This window comes from Chroicocephalus ridibundus, chromosome 5, assembly GCF_963924245.1.
Source record: "Chroicocephalus ridibundus chromosome 5, bChrRid1.1, whole genome shotgun sequence".
Classification (NCBI taxonomy): Eukaryota; Metazoa; Chordata; class Aves; order Charadriiformes; family Laridae; genus Chroicocephalus; species Chroicocephalus ridibundus.
In genome coordinates this window covers 25,430,848-25,449,896 of record NC_086288.1, presented here as the reverse complement: position 1 = coordinate 25,449,896, position 19,049 = coordinate 25,430,848, and the positions used below count along the sequence as shown (strand labels likewise).

At 47.8% G+C, this 19,049-nt stretch overlaps 1 protein-coding gene across 1 annotated transcript in view; it reads right to left on the bottom strand.

The window, feature by feature from the left end:
- The window catches only part of ELOVL6 (ELOVL fatty acid elongase 6), a 76,745-nt gene extending 62,473 nt beyond the window's left edge, over window positions 1-14,272 (bottom strand). The window contains exon 1 of the mRNA XM_063335816.1: window positions 13,986-14,272. Within this exon, the coding sequence (XP_063191886.1) occupies window positions 13,986-14,074 (89 nt within the window). The 5' untranslated portion in view covers window positions 14,075-14,272. The remainder of the gene's footprint in view (window positions 1-13,985) is intronic.
- Between the last annotated feature and the right edge of the window lie 4,777 nt (window positions 14,273-19,049).

Below are 19,049 nucleotides of genomic sequence, written 5' to 3'. Positions count from 1 at the left end.
GACCGCATGGGTGTGACATTTTGGGCACACGAGCCAGCAGCACCTCAGCACACATGCTCTCATGGGTACTAAACACCAAAGGACACATCATCTCCACGTCGTGCTGTCTCCGGGACTGCTTTCAGGAAGGCCATGCAGGCAGCCTCTGGGAAAGGCAGCTGGAGCAGTTTAACGATTTACTGCCTCCGCTGGTCCCCTCTGCTCTGCTGCGGGAGGTCACGGCCCCCAGAGAAGTCATGACAGGCAGCCTTGGCACAGGCAGCTGGTTCACCGAACTCTAGCGGTGGCTGCATCTGCGTGGCACGGGGCAAAAATTCAGCCCTGCGAAGCTCCTCCAGTGCCAGCAAACCCAAGGCAACCCACATTGAGATCACACACCTTGTGCAAGGTGACAGGGAGGCTGTCCCTGTTGCCTCACAGGCTGGCTGACATTCAAGGGGCAGAATTCCATCCAGCAGCTGAGGAATATACATGATGGTACCAAGCATATGGCTGATGTGCTTTGGCTTACTGTACGTGCGATGGGAGGCTCTCAAAAGTGCTGGGAATCAAAGTCTTGCTTTCTTTCAATGCTATATAGGACATGGAAGCTAAGAAGACAGACCTCAGCTGAAAGTCAGTGGAATTGGTCATTCTAATCTGGCAAGATTTACAGTTGCAAAGGCTTCATGCAGCTCTTGGAGCAGTCCTGGTAGCTGTGCAGACCCACCACTTTCAAGGCATCCCTCCTGTTACTAGAAAAGTTACATTATAGAGCTTCCTGTCATTAAAGCATTCAACTCATCAAGAGCACAATTGTGGGATGCAGTCTAGACCTTAACAAAAGGCAAAAAGGTACTAAAATACCCTAACTCTCCATGGTAGTACAGGGAACACAAGTGTCCCTCTTTCAAGAAACACAGTTATGTTAACAACACAAGAGCTACTTGAAATTTCACCGAGTCAAGATGCATTCTAGAAAACTTAAACAACGCAATGGGTTAAATATGTCTGAAGCCAAATTCATGTCCTGTGAACAGATACACCACCATCTAGTTATTGGAAAGAGGCCTACTCTCTGCCAGCAATAAATATGGATCATAACTAAGATCATCAGGACACAGCCTATGAAGACAAAATGCTGGAACATAATCGTAAAAAAAGACTGTAGGCAAGATACTTGTGGTCTGTCAAAAGCCTCCCTCAATTGTATATGCCATTTTATTTGAAGCAATTCAAAACTGCTCACTGTATTCGCAAGAGTTCATCGAGATAAACCAAAAGAACCACCCTCAGTATCTTGCATATTTTGCCTGCCTACCCTGAAGCCACCGGCATTTCATTAGGGAAGATGCTCCATGACACCACAACAGCTGAAGTCACAGGGACTGCTAAGGCAGGAAGAGCATTTCGAAAGCCTGAAGTCAAAATCTGCATTCCCAGCTTCAAAGCTGATACCCGATAGATGCTAACAGATCTTTTTTGTTATCCTAATCCATTTCTCTTCTCGATCAAGGGCGTGCTATTACCAGCCTGGTGTGTATTTTTTCATAAATGCAGACACTATCTCTTTTCATTGCCCATATTATCAGCCTGGTGTGTATTTTTTCCTAAATGTAGGCACAATCTCTTTTCTCTTCATATTCTTCTAGTATCTTTTCCAATTATTCCATTTACAGTAATGACCATTTCAAAATATGTGAATTGTCATAATCATTTTACATACCAGACGCTCCATTACACTTAGCCAACACATATAAGTTGAGGAACTAAATCTCTTACATTGAAGCCAACAGAAGTTTTACTGTAGACTTTATTTAGGATTTTTTCAGCTAGTGACTGGAAAGTGGCTTTTAAAAGAGAGGCCCCTTTTACACCAGGATATGATGGGGGCCTGAGAAAAGCTACAAGCAAGCACTCTTCTTCTTTTGTTACTGCCCTATGCCAGAAGTCAAGGACCAAGCGACTTCATCAGAAGGTGGCCATGGGACTACCCCAACGCGGTACTTTTTCTGTTCATCTCTGAGATAACTCTGCTCATCCAGAGACAGCTCGGGGACAGGCCTGCGCTGCCCAGCTCCACCAGCCCAGCACCAAAACACACACCAGCCGCTTCCCACTGCGCAGACTGTTCTATGCAAGCATACAGGGCTTCTCCAGCCACCCACCCTGCCAGCTTGACTGTTCCTAAATGGCAAAAAGATATACAGAAAATGAAACAGGGAGGGGGTAAAGGTAATAAAAAGGAAAAATCCAATAGATGTCTGGAAAAAGAAGAAAATGCATGGTGGGAGAGAAAGGAAGGAGGATGGTTGGAGATAACTATGGTCCAATTAGCTCCATGGAGTCTCTCTATATTCAGTGCAGAGAAGGGAGTGGTTTTAGGATGCAACTTATCTCTCTCGGCTCCCTGTTTCAGGATGAGCTGACTCAGACACCTTACATAGCAGGCGTCTATGTGTGGTCAGACAAATCCCATCACCAGTGTCTGCAGGGTGCTCAAAGGACTGAGTGAGTGAACAGTAATATAAACTGTCTGTAATCACCAAATGCACGGATTCTGGACATGCAAACCTCCAGAGCAGGATCAAAAGACTTACGTGGAGGAATCTGTGAAAGGCATGCACTGTAACTACTACTTTTATACGAGGGTACCATTACACAAGGACCACCTCTCATGAACATCTAGGGCCCGGTTTTCAAAATGTTTCTTTCAGTAAAGTGTTTTCTTTCATTCCCTAACAAGCACGAGCATCCTGGATACAACAGCCTTGTGCCAGTCTGGCTCTAAGTGTTCCAATAGGAATACCTGCTGTAGATCGTACCTTTCAAATTAAATTTTGAAATTTTTCCATGATGTAAGCACTGACGTAGGAGGGGAGCTCTTGGAAAATGCTGGAAAGCTTATGGGAAATTATTAAAAATGAAAAAAAATACATTTCAGATGTGATATTAGAAGTTAGTGAACAAGGACACATTAACTGAGGATTCCTTTCAGTGCCGTAACATTATTTTTACCCATGACGTTTGGCTGTCTATAGCCTTCCTCCCTCCACTGGGACAGATGCAAAACTCGCCACTACGTCACAGAGACAGCAGCAATGTAGCTGTACAGATCTGGCTCTCACAGTCCAAGCAATAATTTATCTAAACCTTTTAAAAAATAAGAATTTTGTCTGCCTGGCATTCTACCAGTCTTAAACTAAACCCACGAGCTGTTAGGGGCAAAAAAAATTGTTCATATCATCCATGGGCAATGCCTTGACAGGGGGAATCTCACCTAGAATCAGACCCCTAGAAATGCCGCAGTATGTAGGACTGCTGGGCATTTTCAGCATGAACTGTCAATCCAAGTAAGATTTAAAAATAATGGATTTAACCCCACAGTATTTACAGAGTTGTGAAACAACAAATAATGATTTAACAAAATAAACTGATGGTCTGTGTACACACAGCTATTGCAAGAGGGAATATCACTTCCAGACAGTTCTGGCGTGACTGGTACCAAAAATAGTATTTTCTTTATCAGGCTTGTGATCAAAAAAGGGTATTTAAGCACACGGGAGTGATAAGGTCAGATCAAAGGTTGAACTAGGTCAGTATCTTGTTTCAGACAGTGGCCAACAGCAATATCTTATGAAAAAAAACGTAACAGGGCAATGCCCTCACAAGATAATGTAAAGAAAACATTACGCATCTCGAAATATTTCTACATGTTAAACAACCTGTTTCATCAAGCATCTGCAACCAATGCTGTGCACTCTCATCAGCAGCGCCACTTAGCACTTCAGCTTTTACCTAGGAAATGCAGTGAAATCACCATCGGGTTTTGCCGGGTTTGCGTCAGCCGCCCATGAGCATGGAGATGTCCCTGCACAAGGGCCAGGACCGTCCACACCTGGGAGAGGAGAGCCAGAAAGCCAGAAAGGTGTACAAAACAGCTTGGAGTTCTCCGCTTGGCTGTCAAGCCAAGCAGGATGAAGAAACAGGAACTAAGGAATTGCAATGTAATGTGTCCACAGAATTTCTTGCTAGTAACCGCTGCCTCTCTTGGTTGTGACCTGCAAAGAAGTGGAAAAGGAGCTGGACAGCCAGCCCCTCCAGGGAGAACAAAAAGGAAGAAAATCCAGGACTTTCAGATGCCTGGAGATTTTGTATGTTGGAAACCAGAAAATTCTCATTAATGTTTACAGAGGAACCACATTCAGCAGATACACAACAGAAGACCTAAAAAGAAAGTTCCCAATTAAAGCTAAAAGGAAAATTACATAAGTAAAAAGCCAGACTTTGTAAAGATTTGTTAATAAACCCATTATCTGAATGGGACAGTGCAACAATTTTGGCATCTTGCTTTTGTTTATACTCGGGGGATTTTACTGTCATCTTAAGTACCTCCTAATGGTTCAAAATAAAAAATAAAAGAAGGAAGAAAAAAAAAGAGAAACAGACAATTTTATTAGCCAGAAGATCAGACTCCTCAATAATATCATTCTGGTGTTTTTACTGAGATGAACTTGACCCGTTGTTTCTTGCCCTTAAAATGTTAATTGGCACTTGCTGGGATTGCTCTTTCCAGGTGTAGTTATACTACTGAAGGCTCAAGACATAGAGGGCAGATATTTGTCCTTAATAATGCTCTTGACGAACCTTAAGTTTTATGTCCAGGGGTAATTGAGGCCATCAGATATCAAAAACAATGCATTCAATTTGAGGAGATCATAATAATGGATGATGTCCAATTCATTTTTCACTCAGTTTGCAGGCTTCATATGCTGAAACTAATTACCAACAAATTTTTTAAATTCTATTTATAAGTAATCATCAGAAGACGTTGAATAGCCTAAAGTTTTATTGGACTGTTTCAAGGACAGTTCCCTCCATAAATTTGCAATTAAGAATGGTCTGGAATTTTGCAGTTTAATCCCATGATACCAACAACAAACTGCCTTGCCTCCGATATTACAGCCGCTCTTCTTACTCCTCAGTTACCACAATCAAGGAGACAAACTTTGCCCTACATCCTTGGCAAGAATAAAGTATTCTTCAGTGCTAGTACAAGTGTACAGCTGCACAGGAATACCATAAACACCATTATGTTTTCTGTACTGTTTTAATGTAGTTATCGTACGGGTCTTACCACCTCAGGACCACCTTTGTGACATGGTAAAAAAACAACTTTGAATATCCCCAGAAAGGAATCCTTCCCCATTTTACAGCTGACGGACTGAAGCATAAAGAGCAATTTTCAAAGACGACACAGGTCCCTGATTTCCATTGAAACTGTGGGACTCAGACACTTTCCGAAGAACTGCGCCTGACTGACTGATGCCTGACTTGTACGAGGTGCCTATGGCTGCATTCAGCTTGAAGCCAGGCTCCCCAGGTCCTCAGAGACGTATTCATCATCATTCCCCTGCATGCTGTGTAGTGCATAAACCACCACGCGTACTCTGCAAAGCCCCAGGTTCCCTGGCATGAGGTAAACCGTTACCTTGCATCACCCTCTCTTCTTCCCTACTCAATACCAGCTCTTCCCACCAAAGGTCAAGGACCGCTCAGCAGATGCAAGATCTGCCCATCATTTCGTCACTTCACGGCCTGTCTGCTCTGCAGGATCTGGGTCCCTTCTCTAGCCAAACAGAGGTCATATTGGTTTTGGAGTCCTTCCACCTTGGTCCTGGTCCATAAGTAAGACTCGTGGCAACCAAAGGGTAAGATGTCCTCACAAAAGTCAACAAGACTTGCAACTGGAGCACACAGTACAAGGCACACAGCAAAAGGCAGTATCAGGTACTGTTGCTACTTTGGATCTGAAAGCAGTAACAACCACACTGGCAAACCCTGCACATGAAGTGACACAATTTTCTCCTTGAATTAGCCTGGGTGCAATCACAGCCCTGCTGTGTCCCGTTCCTTCTGCTGGCTTGCAAAAACGCTAATCTGGGTGTCCCTGCAGAGCACCCCACCGGGCTGCACCGCCTCCCCCAGCAAACCCAGCCCCAGCAGATGTGACGCCAGGACATGAACGGGAACAGCACAGCTTGTAGTAGCAGCAGTTCTGGGACGCTTTGGTCAGGGATGGGGCAGCACTGTGCTAGGTGCTATGTAGACACAGAGTAAATGCAAAACCTTTGTACTCCAGCCCAGGACAAGGCTCAAGAGGGCTGACAATAAAGTTGGCAAAAAAAAAAAAAGTATTGGGTAGCAGTATGCGGGTACATGGTTACACAAATAGCTCACACATTGATACAGTCCGAGTCACTGAAAAGTTTATTGTACATTTTAGCTGATGCTAATTTAAATTTTGAAATAATATGTTTTAACCTCTGTCTATTTCCATTAAAAGAAAAAGCATCTAAGGTCTCTCTTGATTAAGCTTTCCAAAAAAGTGTTTTATGTCATCTTGCCTTGTGCAGTCCCAGCGGACCCTGTACTACAAAAATCATTCTCAAAGCTACGGAAAGCTCCATAAACACTAATAAAGCTTACCCTCGAAGCAAAGAAAGAAACCCCAGCTCCGTACCCTCCAACATCTCCAGCTCTGTACTGACAACACCTTTGCAGAGAAGGATCTCTGCGTTCCCCATCTGTCTGTCCCCCATCCCTGGACTCCTAAATGCACCAGGGGTACCAGCCTGCCACTGCTAACACAGTCATGAAGGCAGACATACTACAGCCTTTCCCTTAAAATTTTTTCCCCCTTTTTATCTCTATATTTATCACTAGGAATCAGCAGATCAAAGGCAGATGAAAAGGGCTTGGGATAGACTCTTGAGCAAGGGGCAGAGACTGCGCAATGACATAAAGGAAGAAAAAAGTACAAAACATGCTTTTATTCCCAGTACCACTATAGATGGCTGTGGAGAGGAGACTGACGGCAAACGCAGAGCATAAATTTGAGAAATAAATACTCAGCCAGACCTTTCTCTGCTGAGACCAATGGGAATGTGACCATGTTTGACTTTTTAAGGAGCAGTAGATATACTGGACATGAATGCTCACTGCATTTTCAGCAGGGGGGTCAGGGGAAAGGCCAGTTACGTTAGGCGTTACAGAAAATGCAGTAATCAAGACCCCTAATCACGCAATGAGTTACACGCAGCGATCTCCTGCCTACCCTGAGCCCCATTAAAAGGCAACATCTACCAGCATGGAAATAACAAACTACTGTAGCCTGCCTACAGTGCTTCCCTTAACAGATTATGGACAACCAGACTGCTTCCGTTTGAGGGAGCAGCAGAATATGGAAGCTGTGCCCACATAAATTTTATTCACTGCTTTTAAGGAAGAAATTTTTTAAAGATTTCTAGGTTGCAAGGGACACACACATATAGTGTCCACCTCAGAAAAACTAGGAGGAAAAAACACACCAACGTAAAGAACTGTGGCTCATCAAGGCATGATTAAAAACTGGCAATCGGGAGAGGAATGCCACCGTGGTGCCTAGGAAGAGCCCAGAAGCCTGTGCAACCTGACAGCAAAACAGCCAACAGCAACCCATGTGCTGTTGCACAAACTGCTGCTTTCTCAACGCGAGGCAATGACCTTGGCCAAAGATGCGCTTCACACTCAGGCTGCCATTGCCCAGGGTGCAGAAGAGCCCCTGGAAGCTGATTTCAGGTCGCGCTTTTCAAGGACTGGTCAAGTAGAGACACTACTGTGTAACCAAAAGGATATCCACCCCCTGCCACCCCACCAGCCCTAACACCACATCCTTGTGAAGCTACGGCTTGGAAGAATGAAAAGTTGGACCAGTGCGCAGGGTGCCTCCTCCCAATGACCCCGCATCTGTCTCTACACGGGTGCCTGTATGCACAAGCTAGCAGAACAGCCACAGAGGTGAAAATACTGTCTTCCAGTGGAAAAGTTCCCCTGCAATTCAACAGAGCCAGGGTGCTGAGATGGAAGCAGACAGCTGGGCACCCTGCAGCCCAGTCCCCGGGGAAATCAGCTTCTTCCCATCGCTCCTTTGCCCACCCACAAAAAGCACCCTGACTCTGGGGCTTCATGCCACACTTGCTCCTCAGCTTGTGCTTGCACAAACTCCCCTCTGCTTTCACAGGGTATGCCTAGTTGAGGATACAAGCTACTTTTTCAGAAATGCCAAAATAATTCAGCATCCTACATCTCATCCCAAACCAAAATGCTCCTGAATGCCCACATCCACTTTTTAAAATGACGGCAAGCTCCTACATTACTTCTTGCTCCATTCTTACAAGTTTATTATTTCCACAAGCACATGGTGTTTCACAAAGTAAAAGAGATGTCTTCACTCTCAAAGGATTAAATATTAATGAAGCAACATGATAAGAGATGTGTTCATGCTCTAGGGATAGGGTGAGCAAAAAGGCCAATGCCTATGTTTCAGTGGTAGGCTGAATCCAGAAGCCACTGATGTATTTATCTTTAGGATGATATTTTTGTGCCACCTTTTTTTTTTTTTTCCCCAAGCACACACACAGACAGAAAATACCTGAACTCTGAAAGGACATGAACTGTTGCTCCCCATAGACTCCACCCTTGTATTTCCAAGAAGCCAAAGCTCTGTGATACTCCAATGCATCGGCTTTTTGCTCAGAATGGCCTGCGGGATGGAGGGAAGGCAAAGGAGCAGGTATCTTCTAATCTTTGCAGCACCAAAGCTGTTGTGCACTGGTGGCCCTGTCAGCTTTATGGCCAGATTGCACAAGAGAGCAGCAAAAAGGAGGTAGGTTTAATTCTTGGGCTGAGTGAATTTTGCTCAAATAAAACAGTCTGTCTGTGGTAAAGAACAACTCACACATCTTCCCTTTGAGTCCTTGCCGTGGCACGGAGAGAAGGACAGGGTGACTGCAGCATCCCCTCCACACCCTTCACTGGCATTTAGCAAGAGCTCAGGAAAAAAAAAAAAAAGGAGTCATTTACATCAGTTTTTGGCTGCCACACACGTATGCACACAGCCGCTCACTCTTGATTTCTACATGAGGTAAGAGTTGCTTAAGTGGATGAGGGAAGCTTGCTCTGCATTTAGGAAACAAACATGCCTATGACAATGGTGCTTGCACGAATTATTAAAAGGCAAGTGCATTTTCAAATCCAAATTAGTTGACCCTCTGCTCTTCCACATCTATCTTCAGTTTTGACCAGAAAGAGAATTATAAAGGATAAATTTCTGTCAGCATCAGCTGCACTTTCTGTCTCTCATCGCATCAAAGTTTCAGGTAACAAAAGGTTAAAAATAACTTCCTGCACCACAATGTTTTTTCAAACATACAAACATTTATACTCATCTGAGGTTTACAAAGTTAATTTCAGAGTCCAGTTTGAATTGCTAGTGCCCCTTAAAGCCAAAAAATGCCCAGCTGCCCTTATGCAGTGCTTCTCTTTTTACCGAAAGCTCATTAAGGAAAACGGCCGCTGTCTGCAGCAGAGCCCCACAGCATCTTTGGGGAATAACCAGCTCCGCTTTCATCCTGCTCGTTCTCCTCCGCTCTGACTCGGCTCCCGCTGTTACCTGCAAGCACACTACTGGCTGCCAAGGGTTAAATCGTGGCTTTCAGGGAGAAAAACAGGAGAAGAAATAGCCAGGAAAGGCAAAGGAGAGGGAATGAGGGGAGCTTGCGAGGGCAGCAGCGGCAGGAGGCTGGTGGCGGCAGGGGCAGGGATGGCCGGAGCTCTGCAGCAGCCGACGGAGCAGCAGAGGAAAAGTTTCTGTGATTTTAGGCAAGCCCTCGCGTGACGTCATCTCGCCCAGATAATCTCGGCGCAGTCAGCACAGGCCTCCTGCCTCCCCATTGGCGAGCCCCTCGTCAGCAGACATCTGAAGATAATTATTATTGGCCAGACAATTATAACAGGAACAACTGTCACTTCGTGCTGATGCCCGAACCTGGTGCTCTGCAGCACGATGGAGAAGGACCCCGGTGGTTACCGCTCCGTCACTTCTCTGTCACTTCTGCTTTCCTAAGCACCGGCTGGTTTTTGCTACCTCACTGGCTGCAGCTGGGAATCAGGATCTCAGTGCTGCAACACTTTTTGCTGTATGTCTGACTGAACTGCAAATTTTCAGCAAAAATAGTAATGTATTTATTCACAAGAAATAAAGGACTAGAGCTGCATTAATTCTCATGCAGCAGTTTAAAGAAAAAAAAGAATCCTCTGCAGATTATTTACTTCATCCCTCTTTCCTCTTTGAGGAAGTCTGGGAAGAGGTGCTGGGAGAGTTTGATTTGAGAGTTCATTTTAAGCAATTATTGTAATGCACATTTGACTTAATCCTGATCTTACTGAAATCAAACCTCCCACAGTCCGAGCACGTTAACATCAAAGCGATACTGTATCTTGTATCAAAAGCTACCTACCTGATGGCACTATATGTAAATGCACATATACTGCAACAGCTTTCCCACAACATAAAGCATTAGGAGTTTCATGAGAGTAAATGGACCTCTTAGTTCTTTAACCTCCCCAAAAACCTGTCAAGGCTCGTTCAGGGAAGACAACTAATTGGTGGCTCTTGCCTTCAGAGCAGCAGGCTGCAGGTCTGCCTTTGCAGCCTGCAACCTTGCTCTGCCATTCATGCCTCCCTGTGGAAGAACCAGGCAGTCTGGGGGCTATACCATAAGAACGTGCATACGCATAAAGCCAAGCATTCAGGGAGGCACAAAATCTATCAGCTGTTAAATATCAAGGAACAGACTATTCATTTTTCCTCTGTGTCAAAACAGTAGCCTCTTTACAGCACTGCTAATCCAGGCCCAAGCTCTAAAGAGGTCCCAGCACGATGCCCATTGCAGGATGGGGACCTCCCTAACGTGAAGCAGGAACATCTAGAATGAAGCAAGGAGGACCTCGCTCACTACCATTAGACAGGCTCCATTCATGCCAGCCCCAGAGGGATGATTTCCAGGGGCAGACGGCAGCGAGGAAACAAACCCTAGGATGGGGGTATGCTGAAGAAAAGCCTGGGTGCCAGCAATGGGTGAGTGCAGAGAACATGCACTTGCTCCAGGGAGCAACGGAGCTTGGAGCAGGCTCAGAGGACAGAGGCAAAGGAGGGGCGAGCCTTGGCTGAACAGAACCAGTCACTTCATTCCTTGCACCATGACCCATCCAGACCAACCATACCAGTACCTAGGGGTATGCTGCTACCCCATGGCTTTGCATTCAAGCTTTTCCAGCTTTACGCTTAACGCAGTTATAATTAAAAGGGCTTGTCAGTGCTTTAACCAGCACAGAACCCAGAGGGTATGTAAAGGGATTCATGTCGTGCCCCAAACTGGGCTATGTCTTCATATGCAACTCAGCCAGACTCCAAAGATGCTTCTCAAAATCCAAAAGACAGGACCAGCTCCTTAGAGCCACTTCATCCCCCTAACACTCTTCCTTTTTTTTTTTTGGCCTTGCAAGGTATCAAGAAATATTTCTGAGATGGAAGTAAAATAACAAGTGCCACACCTATAGAATCTGTTTACCTCCATGGTAGGCATTGTAATAGCATTGCATCCTAATTTAAATGGCGACTGCAGTATAAAATCCTGCCACAGTCTTTCCTGAAGCAAGTCCACTTAGTCCATCTTCCTGCCCAAAGAACGAACAACCATGTTTATCCCTGCAAACTAGTACTTAACAACCTCATCTTAGGACGCTCTTACATTAATGATGTGTACATTAAGGCTACACCTACAAAGTCGAGAAGCCACATACTGCCATTGATGTCTGCGTAAGCACACCTATCGTGTAATCCTGATATGAAGTATAAAAGCCTTCTTGTATGGCCCTCAGCTGCTGTATTTTACCAGCTAAGCTCCTCTGCAAAATTCAAGTGCTGGAACAGGACCTGTTTCATGAAGCGAGTGAATTTTCTGAAGATAAAACCACACAATTTAACCTGAAACTCATAAGAGTCTTCAGCAGCATACTCAGGAAAAGCCTGCCACGACAGAGACCTCAACTCCGTTTTGTTTCCAGAAACGTTCCCGGGCCACAAGCAGATCGCTTTCCTCCTTTACTTTCATGTGAATCAAAGGTATTAATTCATCAGTTCCCTTACAGAAGGCGAAACTAGACCCATAAGTGGTGTGTGCATGGATCATCGTGTCTCTTCAGCTGTACAGCAGCAGCATAAAACTCGTGGTTTCCTCCTTTGAACCTGGGAAGTGGGAGCTTGGTGTTACAGGAGTCCCAGCTGGCGACCTCTGCAGCACATGAGACTGCCAGGGAGATTTTAATAACACTGCTTAGCATTTATATAGTACCTGACATCTTCAAGACACTCAGAAAGCATTACCTAAGTCATTAAAGCACCTCATGAGACCATTTCAGCATTATTACTCCCCATACTCCTGGTCTTTCCCTGCTGCGGAAACTGAGGCCTAGGAAAGGTTATGTAATGTTCCCAAGGTCACGTCATGAAGCGCAGGAGAGCCAAGAAGACACAAGAGTCCTGGTCCCCGGTCACGGTCTTTAATTTAAACTGCATCTCTACTGGGTTATTTGGCTATTGTATGCACTCAGGTATCACCCTCTCCATCCTCTTTTACCAGTTTGTCCTATTCTGATGCCAATTTTCTTCCAGAACATGGACAAAATGGGAAGCATCCAACACTCCCAACCCAAGAATATCTATGTGGTCTCCCTTATCCTGAAACATGAGTTTCAGGCACCCCACAAGAGCTAAGGAGCTCACCTGCAAGAGACCGGAGGGAGACACACACACTCTTAAATGGACATTTTAATTACTGCCCTTAAAAGTCCCCAGACAAGTCACTGGAGGATTCTAGCAAGTCCCTGGCTGAGATCCACCTAGGACCTGGGACCATTCTGCCTTGCAAATGTAGGCACCAAAGCTTGGACCCAGAGCCAGTCCTATCCTGCCATAGTCACATGAGTGTGGCATGGGGAAGGTCCTCACTCAGGAGATATGGGGATGAGGGAGCCCAAGAGGGCAGGCGGCAGCACCGAGGGAGGGCATGCAGGCAATGGGCAAGTCGGGGGCAAGCTGGGGAGAGAGACCATGGGAGCAGCAGAACGGGCAAGACTGGGTGCTGGGTGAGGGTGCCCAGGGATCGTTGCAGCAGAGAGGTGCGGGTGAGCACAGGCAAGGCGCGAACACAAGGCCCGTGCAGGTGGATGAAGCCAGGACCAGGACCAGGAGGAAGCTATGGGCAGGCGTGATGCAGAGCGGGATCCCGGCCCTGAGGGCAGCCCGGGTCACCCGCGGGACGGGGCAGGGGCAGCTGGGGCGCTCCCACCACCCCTGCCTCCACGCTGCCGGCTGAGGCCCGGGGACCGCACCCGGGACCGGGGATGCCCCCGGGGCAGTGCGGGGCAGCGAGCAGGCTGCCGGCACAGCGCTCCGCTTCGGCGGGCAAGGCTGCGTGCCCGTGTCCGTGCCCGTGAGGCTCCGTCTCGCCGCGGCCCGGGAAGCCCCGGCGGGTCTCAGCGCAGCCCCCACGGCACGGCGGGTCCCGCCGCGGCTCGGCTCGCCCCGGCACCCCGGCCGCACGCACACGCCGGGAAAGTTAATAGCCGCATGGCTGCAAATGAAGTTTTATTAGGAGCCGGGGGAGGGGAGGAAGAGGGGCTCCGCGGGGAGCGCAGGCACACACGCAACTTGTTCTGCGCGGGGAGCGGGAGGCTGGGGCAGGGAGGGACGGGCGGGATGGCGGCAGGGGAGGCCGAGGGCAGAGTCGGGGCACGTGTGCGGCTCTGCGCCGCCGGGGCACGGCGGGAGGGTACGGCGGCGGCGGCAGGGCTCGGGGCCCGCGCCGCACCGCACGGTACCGCCGGCGGGATGCCCCGGCCTTGCGTAACCCGGCGGGGCGGCCTCGGCCCGGGGCGCGCAGGTAGCGCCGGCGGCAGCGCCCGTGTGCCCGCGCAGGGCAGGGCAGGGCAGGGCGGCGCAGAGCCGCGCCGCGCCGCGCCGCACCGCACCGCACCGCGCACCCGGATGGGCTCAGCGCCTCCCCGCCGATGCGGGAGGGAGGGCGGGCGGGCGGCGGGGCCCGGGGAGGGGCGGCACTCACCAGTTCTCCTGCATCCACTGGATGGCCGCATGCTCGTTGAACTGCTTCTCGAATTCGTATTCCTGCAAAGTCAACACTGACATGTTCATTGGCCCGGTGGCTGCGGAGCCGCTCCCCGCGCCGAAATGCTGCCTCGCCGCCGCCTCGGGTGCCGGGCCCCTGCGCGCCCGCCGCCGGAGAGCCCCCGCCTTTGGCCTGGCCCGCCCCGCCTCAGCGGTACCCCGGGTTTAGCATAGCTCCGCTCCCCTCCGCGCCTCTCCGCCCGGGCCCGACGGTCTCCTCCTCTTCTGCGGCCGCCGCGCAGCGCCCGGGGGCGGCGCGGTCTTAGTGCCCGCCCGCCGCCGCCGCCGCCGCCGCCCGGGACACCCGCCCCCCCGCCCCGCCGCCACCGCCCCTCGGACACCTCCCGCCGCTCCGCACCGGCGCTGGCACGGAGGGCCCCTTCCTCCCCCAAGGCCGTCAAAAATAGCTACGAAAATAGGAAGCCCCCACCCCCGCGGTGAATCGCCCTGCGCGCCCTCCCCGGACACCCGGCAAATAAAGCAGCACAAGCTGAGGTTCAGCCAGAAAAGCAAAGGCACACACTCCCCCCACCCCCCAAAAAAAAAACCTACCGCCCCCCCGTCCTTTTTGCATTTAAATTCAATATGCCCCTGCTGTGACTGCCGCCACCCCGCGGGCTGGGGCGCCGGGCCCGGGGCTGCGACTGGGCGTCCCCACATGCGGGGGACACTGTCCTGCCGACAGGCAGTCCCATGCTCCCGGCTGTGCCCAGACACGGTTTTGGATGTTATCGTATGGATGGTGGAGCACGGAGCAGAGGCCCCGAGTGTGACTATCACCTGCTCAGCTCCTCTCACAGCTAGGGCACAGGCTGTTTATGTGTCCTTAATTTTGCCTTCCCGTCTCATCTGCCACATGCTGGTGTCTCCAGCTGAGCACCTCCGACTCCGGCAGCACCCTGAACGTGCTTTACAGTACCTAAACCAGTGCTAAAACCGCAGTCCCAGCCCTCACTGAGCTTGCAGGCTGAAGGCAGGAGAACAGCCATCGTGTCAAGAAAGCCAGCCATAAGCGAGCAGATCCCGCACAGGTCAGCATGCTCTTGACTCTCGTGGACTTAGTTCCCATTGACATGGAAGCGTTTAATGTCATTAAACCCAAGCACTGAGAAAAAAAATAGAGAGCCCTCAAGTAGTGGGACAGCAACAGCTAACGAGTCTGCTGTTCCTGCTTGCCTTTTGGCTATCATGCTCTTCAGAGTCATGTTTTTCAGCTTTTCTCTTCTTTTTTCCTGACAGTTAGAACTTTTCTTTTTCCCTAATGAGGGCTGAGTCTCTCATATTGTCATCTGATCAGGGGTTTTAAGCCAAACACCAAACATCACGCTGCTCACACTGAAACTGCAAGGCGGTGCTAAATTATTATTTATTACTATTGTAGCCCGAGGCCCTCAACAGATCAAGGTCCCATAGTCCTTTCCTCTGTATAGACAAGACGAAGAGGAATAGGAACAGTCCTGGCCTTGCTTTCCAGATGGAGGAGCTCAGAGAGCTGCGAGGGTTTTCAAAACTGCTTTGCATCACCTTCCCATGGCCACTGAACTGGCTGGTGCAGTGGCATTTGGGCAAAGCTGACTTCATTTGCACTCTTGCTCCAAAGGATTTGCCTCTAAAGGTGCATGTCAGTCTTCCAAATCTCCACCAGCAGGCAGTTTCAGCGGACAGGGACCAGAAGGCAGATGGAGGAAGAGGGATGGATAAATCTCCTGCACAGCCACAGATGTGGCTGGATGGCTGGATGAGGCACGGGGTGAAAGGCTCCTCACAGCTGCAATGCCTGGGCTCTGAGCCATGGGATGCTCCTTGCCATCGTTGGAGGAGAAACATTGCCTCCAGGCAGATATCAGCCTACATCCCCTGCCCCTCTGCCAGATGCGCTTCCTGTAGGATTATACGTGAATGTGCCACCTCCAACTGAAATATCTCCTAGTGATGCCTTTGGCACAGCGTGTGTTAGCATCTGCTCCATTAAAGGCTTCAGGTGATATTGCTCATCTGTCTGAACAATATTTTTAATACAGAGATGTGGAGAAATTAATGTGTGATACAGCAAATGCTGGTGTATGTCAACACTCTTTGGTCAAAAATCAGTCGGAAATAAGCAAGGAAATCCGGACCCCAATTTTGAGAGAATATTTGTGTGTCTGGTACATTTACTCCCATGACTGGTAAAATATTTTTTCTGTCTTAAAAGTGGAGTTGTTACTGAGAGACAGTTAGCAGAAATTTAAATTTTTTTGGGGAAAAAAAATCAATACCCCTTTTTCTGCAAGTCCAGACTCTTTTGGATTAGAAACTTACCCCATCTGATTATTTCATGATTATCTGGTGGGTTGAAGTTTATGGTCTGGGAGTTTATTTACCCCAGAAAACACTTGTTCAGAGCAGAATTGCCCCAAATGCAAAGTTTTCCAGAGTGCATGGATGGACTTTAGAAACCCTCCAGTGGCAGATCAGCCAGAAGACCTGAGACCTGCTCCCTTACACTAACGGATTCCCGAAGTCAGTGATAGAGCTGGTGAGGTGCACGGGATGAAGCTGAAGTTTATAAAATGCTATGGCAAGGGCTCCTCTAGGGTTAGGACGGCCATGGGACTTCAGATGAGGTTGACTGTTTCCCCCACGGTTTCTGTCTGGAAATATCTACTGGGAGCTCAGCTGCTGTCCAGACTTGCAAAGCATCCATGTGGCGTTCGGCTCTCGTTCAAGAGTGCTGGCTGTGCAAGGCATCACGTAGAAGTTAAGTCCCAGCAATACTTGAAAATCAGCTGTAACAGGTTCAGGAAATACAGTAACAGCCTCAAAACACTATACCCTACCGGGATTCATATGAGTATCAAAAGCTCACCAGGGACTTCTCCAGGTTTTCTGTAGCTCACAGGTCTTCTACATAGGTTAAGCGATATGCAATGAATCCTTCTTCCCTTCCTGTCCTGGTCCCATGGGGTCTACCTGAAAATTCTACCCAGCCTGTGACCAAGTTAATACCAAAGCTCAGGGTCTCTTACAAAATCTGCATGGACAATGGAAGAACTTATAAAATCTTCCTGTCCTTGAGAAGTTTGTATGCCCTGCTTCGAGTTGCTTATATTGATTGCAGTCAAGAACAGCAGATAAAAATATCTAGTCTATTTTAAGCAGAAATAACTTTTTGTAACCATTTTTTTGAAGTAATGTAATTAATTCTCACATAAAAGCGGGAACTTAAGTGAAAGCTGTAAATACCTTTCAGGAGAAAGGATGTGGGGAGAATGGTATGGTTTCAAAAGATAGGGTCCCTTGCGCACGTTATTAGTCCCTTAGTCCCTCTGCGCACATTCATGTGCATACCTTTATACATTTTTTACATGGGGTGCCCATCTCATTCAGAAAGTGGACAGTTATTGAGTGTTACCTTTTATTCCCCTTATTTAACGTCTCCTAATGCTGTATAGAAGGCATAGCAGCTAAATGCTGCATTTTATACCAGATAGACATTAATGCCGTTTCCATTTTAGCCAAGACCCTTTGGTTGAATAATGCAAGCAGATTCATTCAGGATTTACAAAGACCTGTCTAATCAGGTTGGGCACCTTACCATTACCATTCTGTTACTAAGCAAATACTTTTTCCTCCCTGTCACAGTGTTAATTTATTGCAAAAACCATTAGGCTTCTATTGCTGTAAGGAGTAATTTTGAATAGTTTGTCGTACTGATGTATAGCTAAGTCTCAACTAAACTCTTAGCAGCTGCTGGGAAATGAGATGCTATATTGCTGACAAGTCAGCATAAGGTATAGTAAGTGGCAATGAGAGTTGACATTGTGATTTAAACATAACATCAATTACTAAAACAAACAAAAACTCGAAGGAGGCCTGTGTGCTTGAAAGCTTTTTTTCCAGCTCTATCAATTAATGCATTAAAGGATTTAATCTCTCTGTCTGCAATTTTGCCACACTTGAAAGCAAAGTGACATACAAATAATGGAAGACATGGAAAACTCTGTTCTCCTATATACTCCATAATGTAGAAACAGTTCAGGGGTGCCCTTGGATAAGACAATGGGAGTTGGTATCAAAAATTAATAAGGGACCTCCCTAGGACTACTAGCTGGTCCTGACTGGTCCTAGCAAAAAGAAAGGTTTCATCAAGTGCCAGGGAATAAAGAAAAACCATCCAAGGGATGTTTATGGTCAGCCCAAGTCTTCCTGGCAAGTCAGGCCTGCAAATCGGGTTAGTCTGTGCCACTGCATCATGCCTGGACTCAACCACAGCCAGCTGGGAAGCTGCTTGGACGGATGCCGTGGTAAGCCTAAGCAAACTCTATGAACAAATTGTTGTACTCAGGAAGTGTCAGCTCATAATAAGCACTAATCAGAATTAAAATGTTATGAGGGAATTTAAAACAGAATTATTGTGTCATCTTTCAAGTCTATAAAATAACCCATGTCTCACCATACTCCCATTCCGTCGTGCTACAGTACCCAGGGACTTCACCTTGATCATGCACTTAAAAATCGTCTGCGTGCTCTGAAACCACCTAGATCTAAGCTCTTCTGCGATGTTTTTAATGCAGCTACATGCCAGTTACAACAGCAATGGCGATGGGCAGGAGCAAGCTGCAGAGTGCACCGCAGGGGCCAGGCAGCAGCTCCAGGGTGCAGCCCTTGTGGGTAGCTCGGACGGAAATCTGCCCTTCCTCATTGTCGGGGCTATGGCTTAGATTGGCTCGATAAAAGCTCACTGTGGTTTTAAGTGTGTTAATTACATCTTTGTCTTCACACGGTTCACCTCCTCAGCCCCCCTCAGTATTTTCTTCATGGCCATAAGAGGCAGAAGCATTTTTCAACTTGTGCTGAAGGTCCAGGCCATGGTTTGTGGCAAGAAGTGGAAAATTCTCCGTGGTTTTGAAGCACATGAAATCTTGTGCATAAAATGCAATCCAACAACAAGACCTCCCTCATTATAGCCATTTCCATATAAATCACAGAATTTGAATTTCCTATCTTTGTGTACACTAGT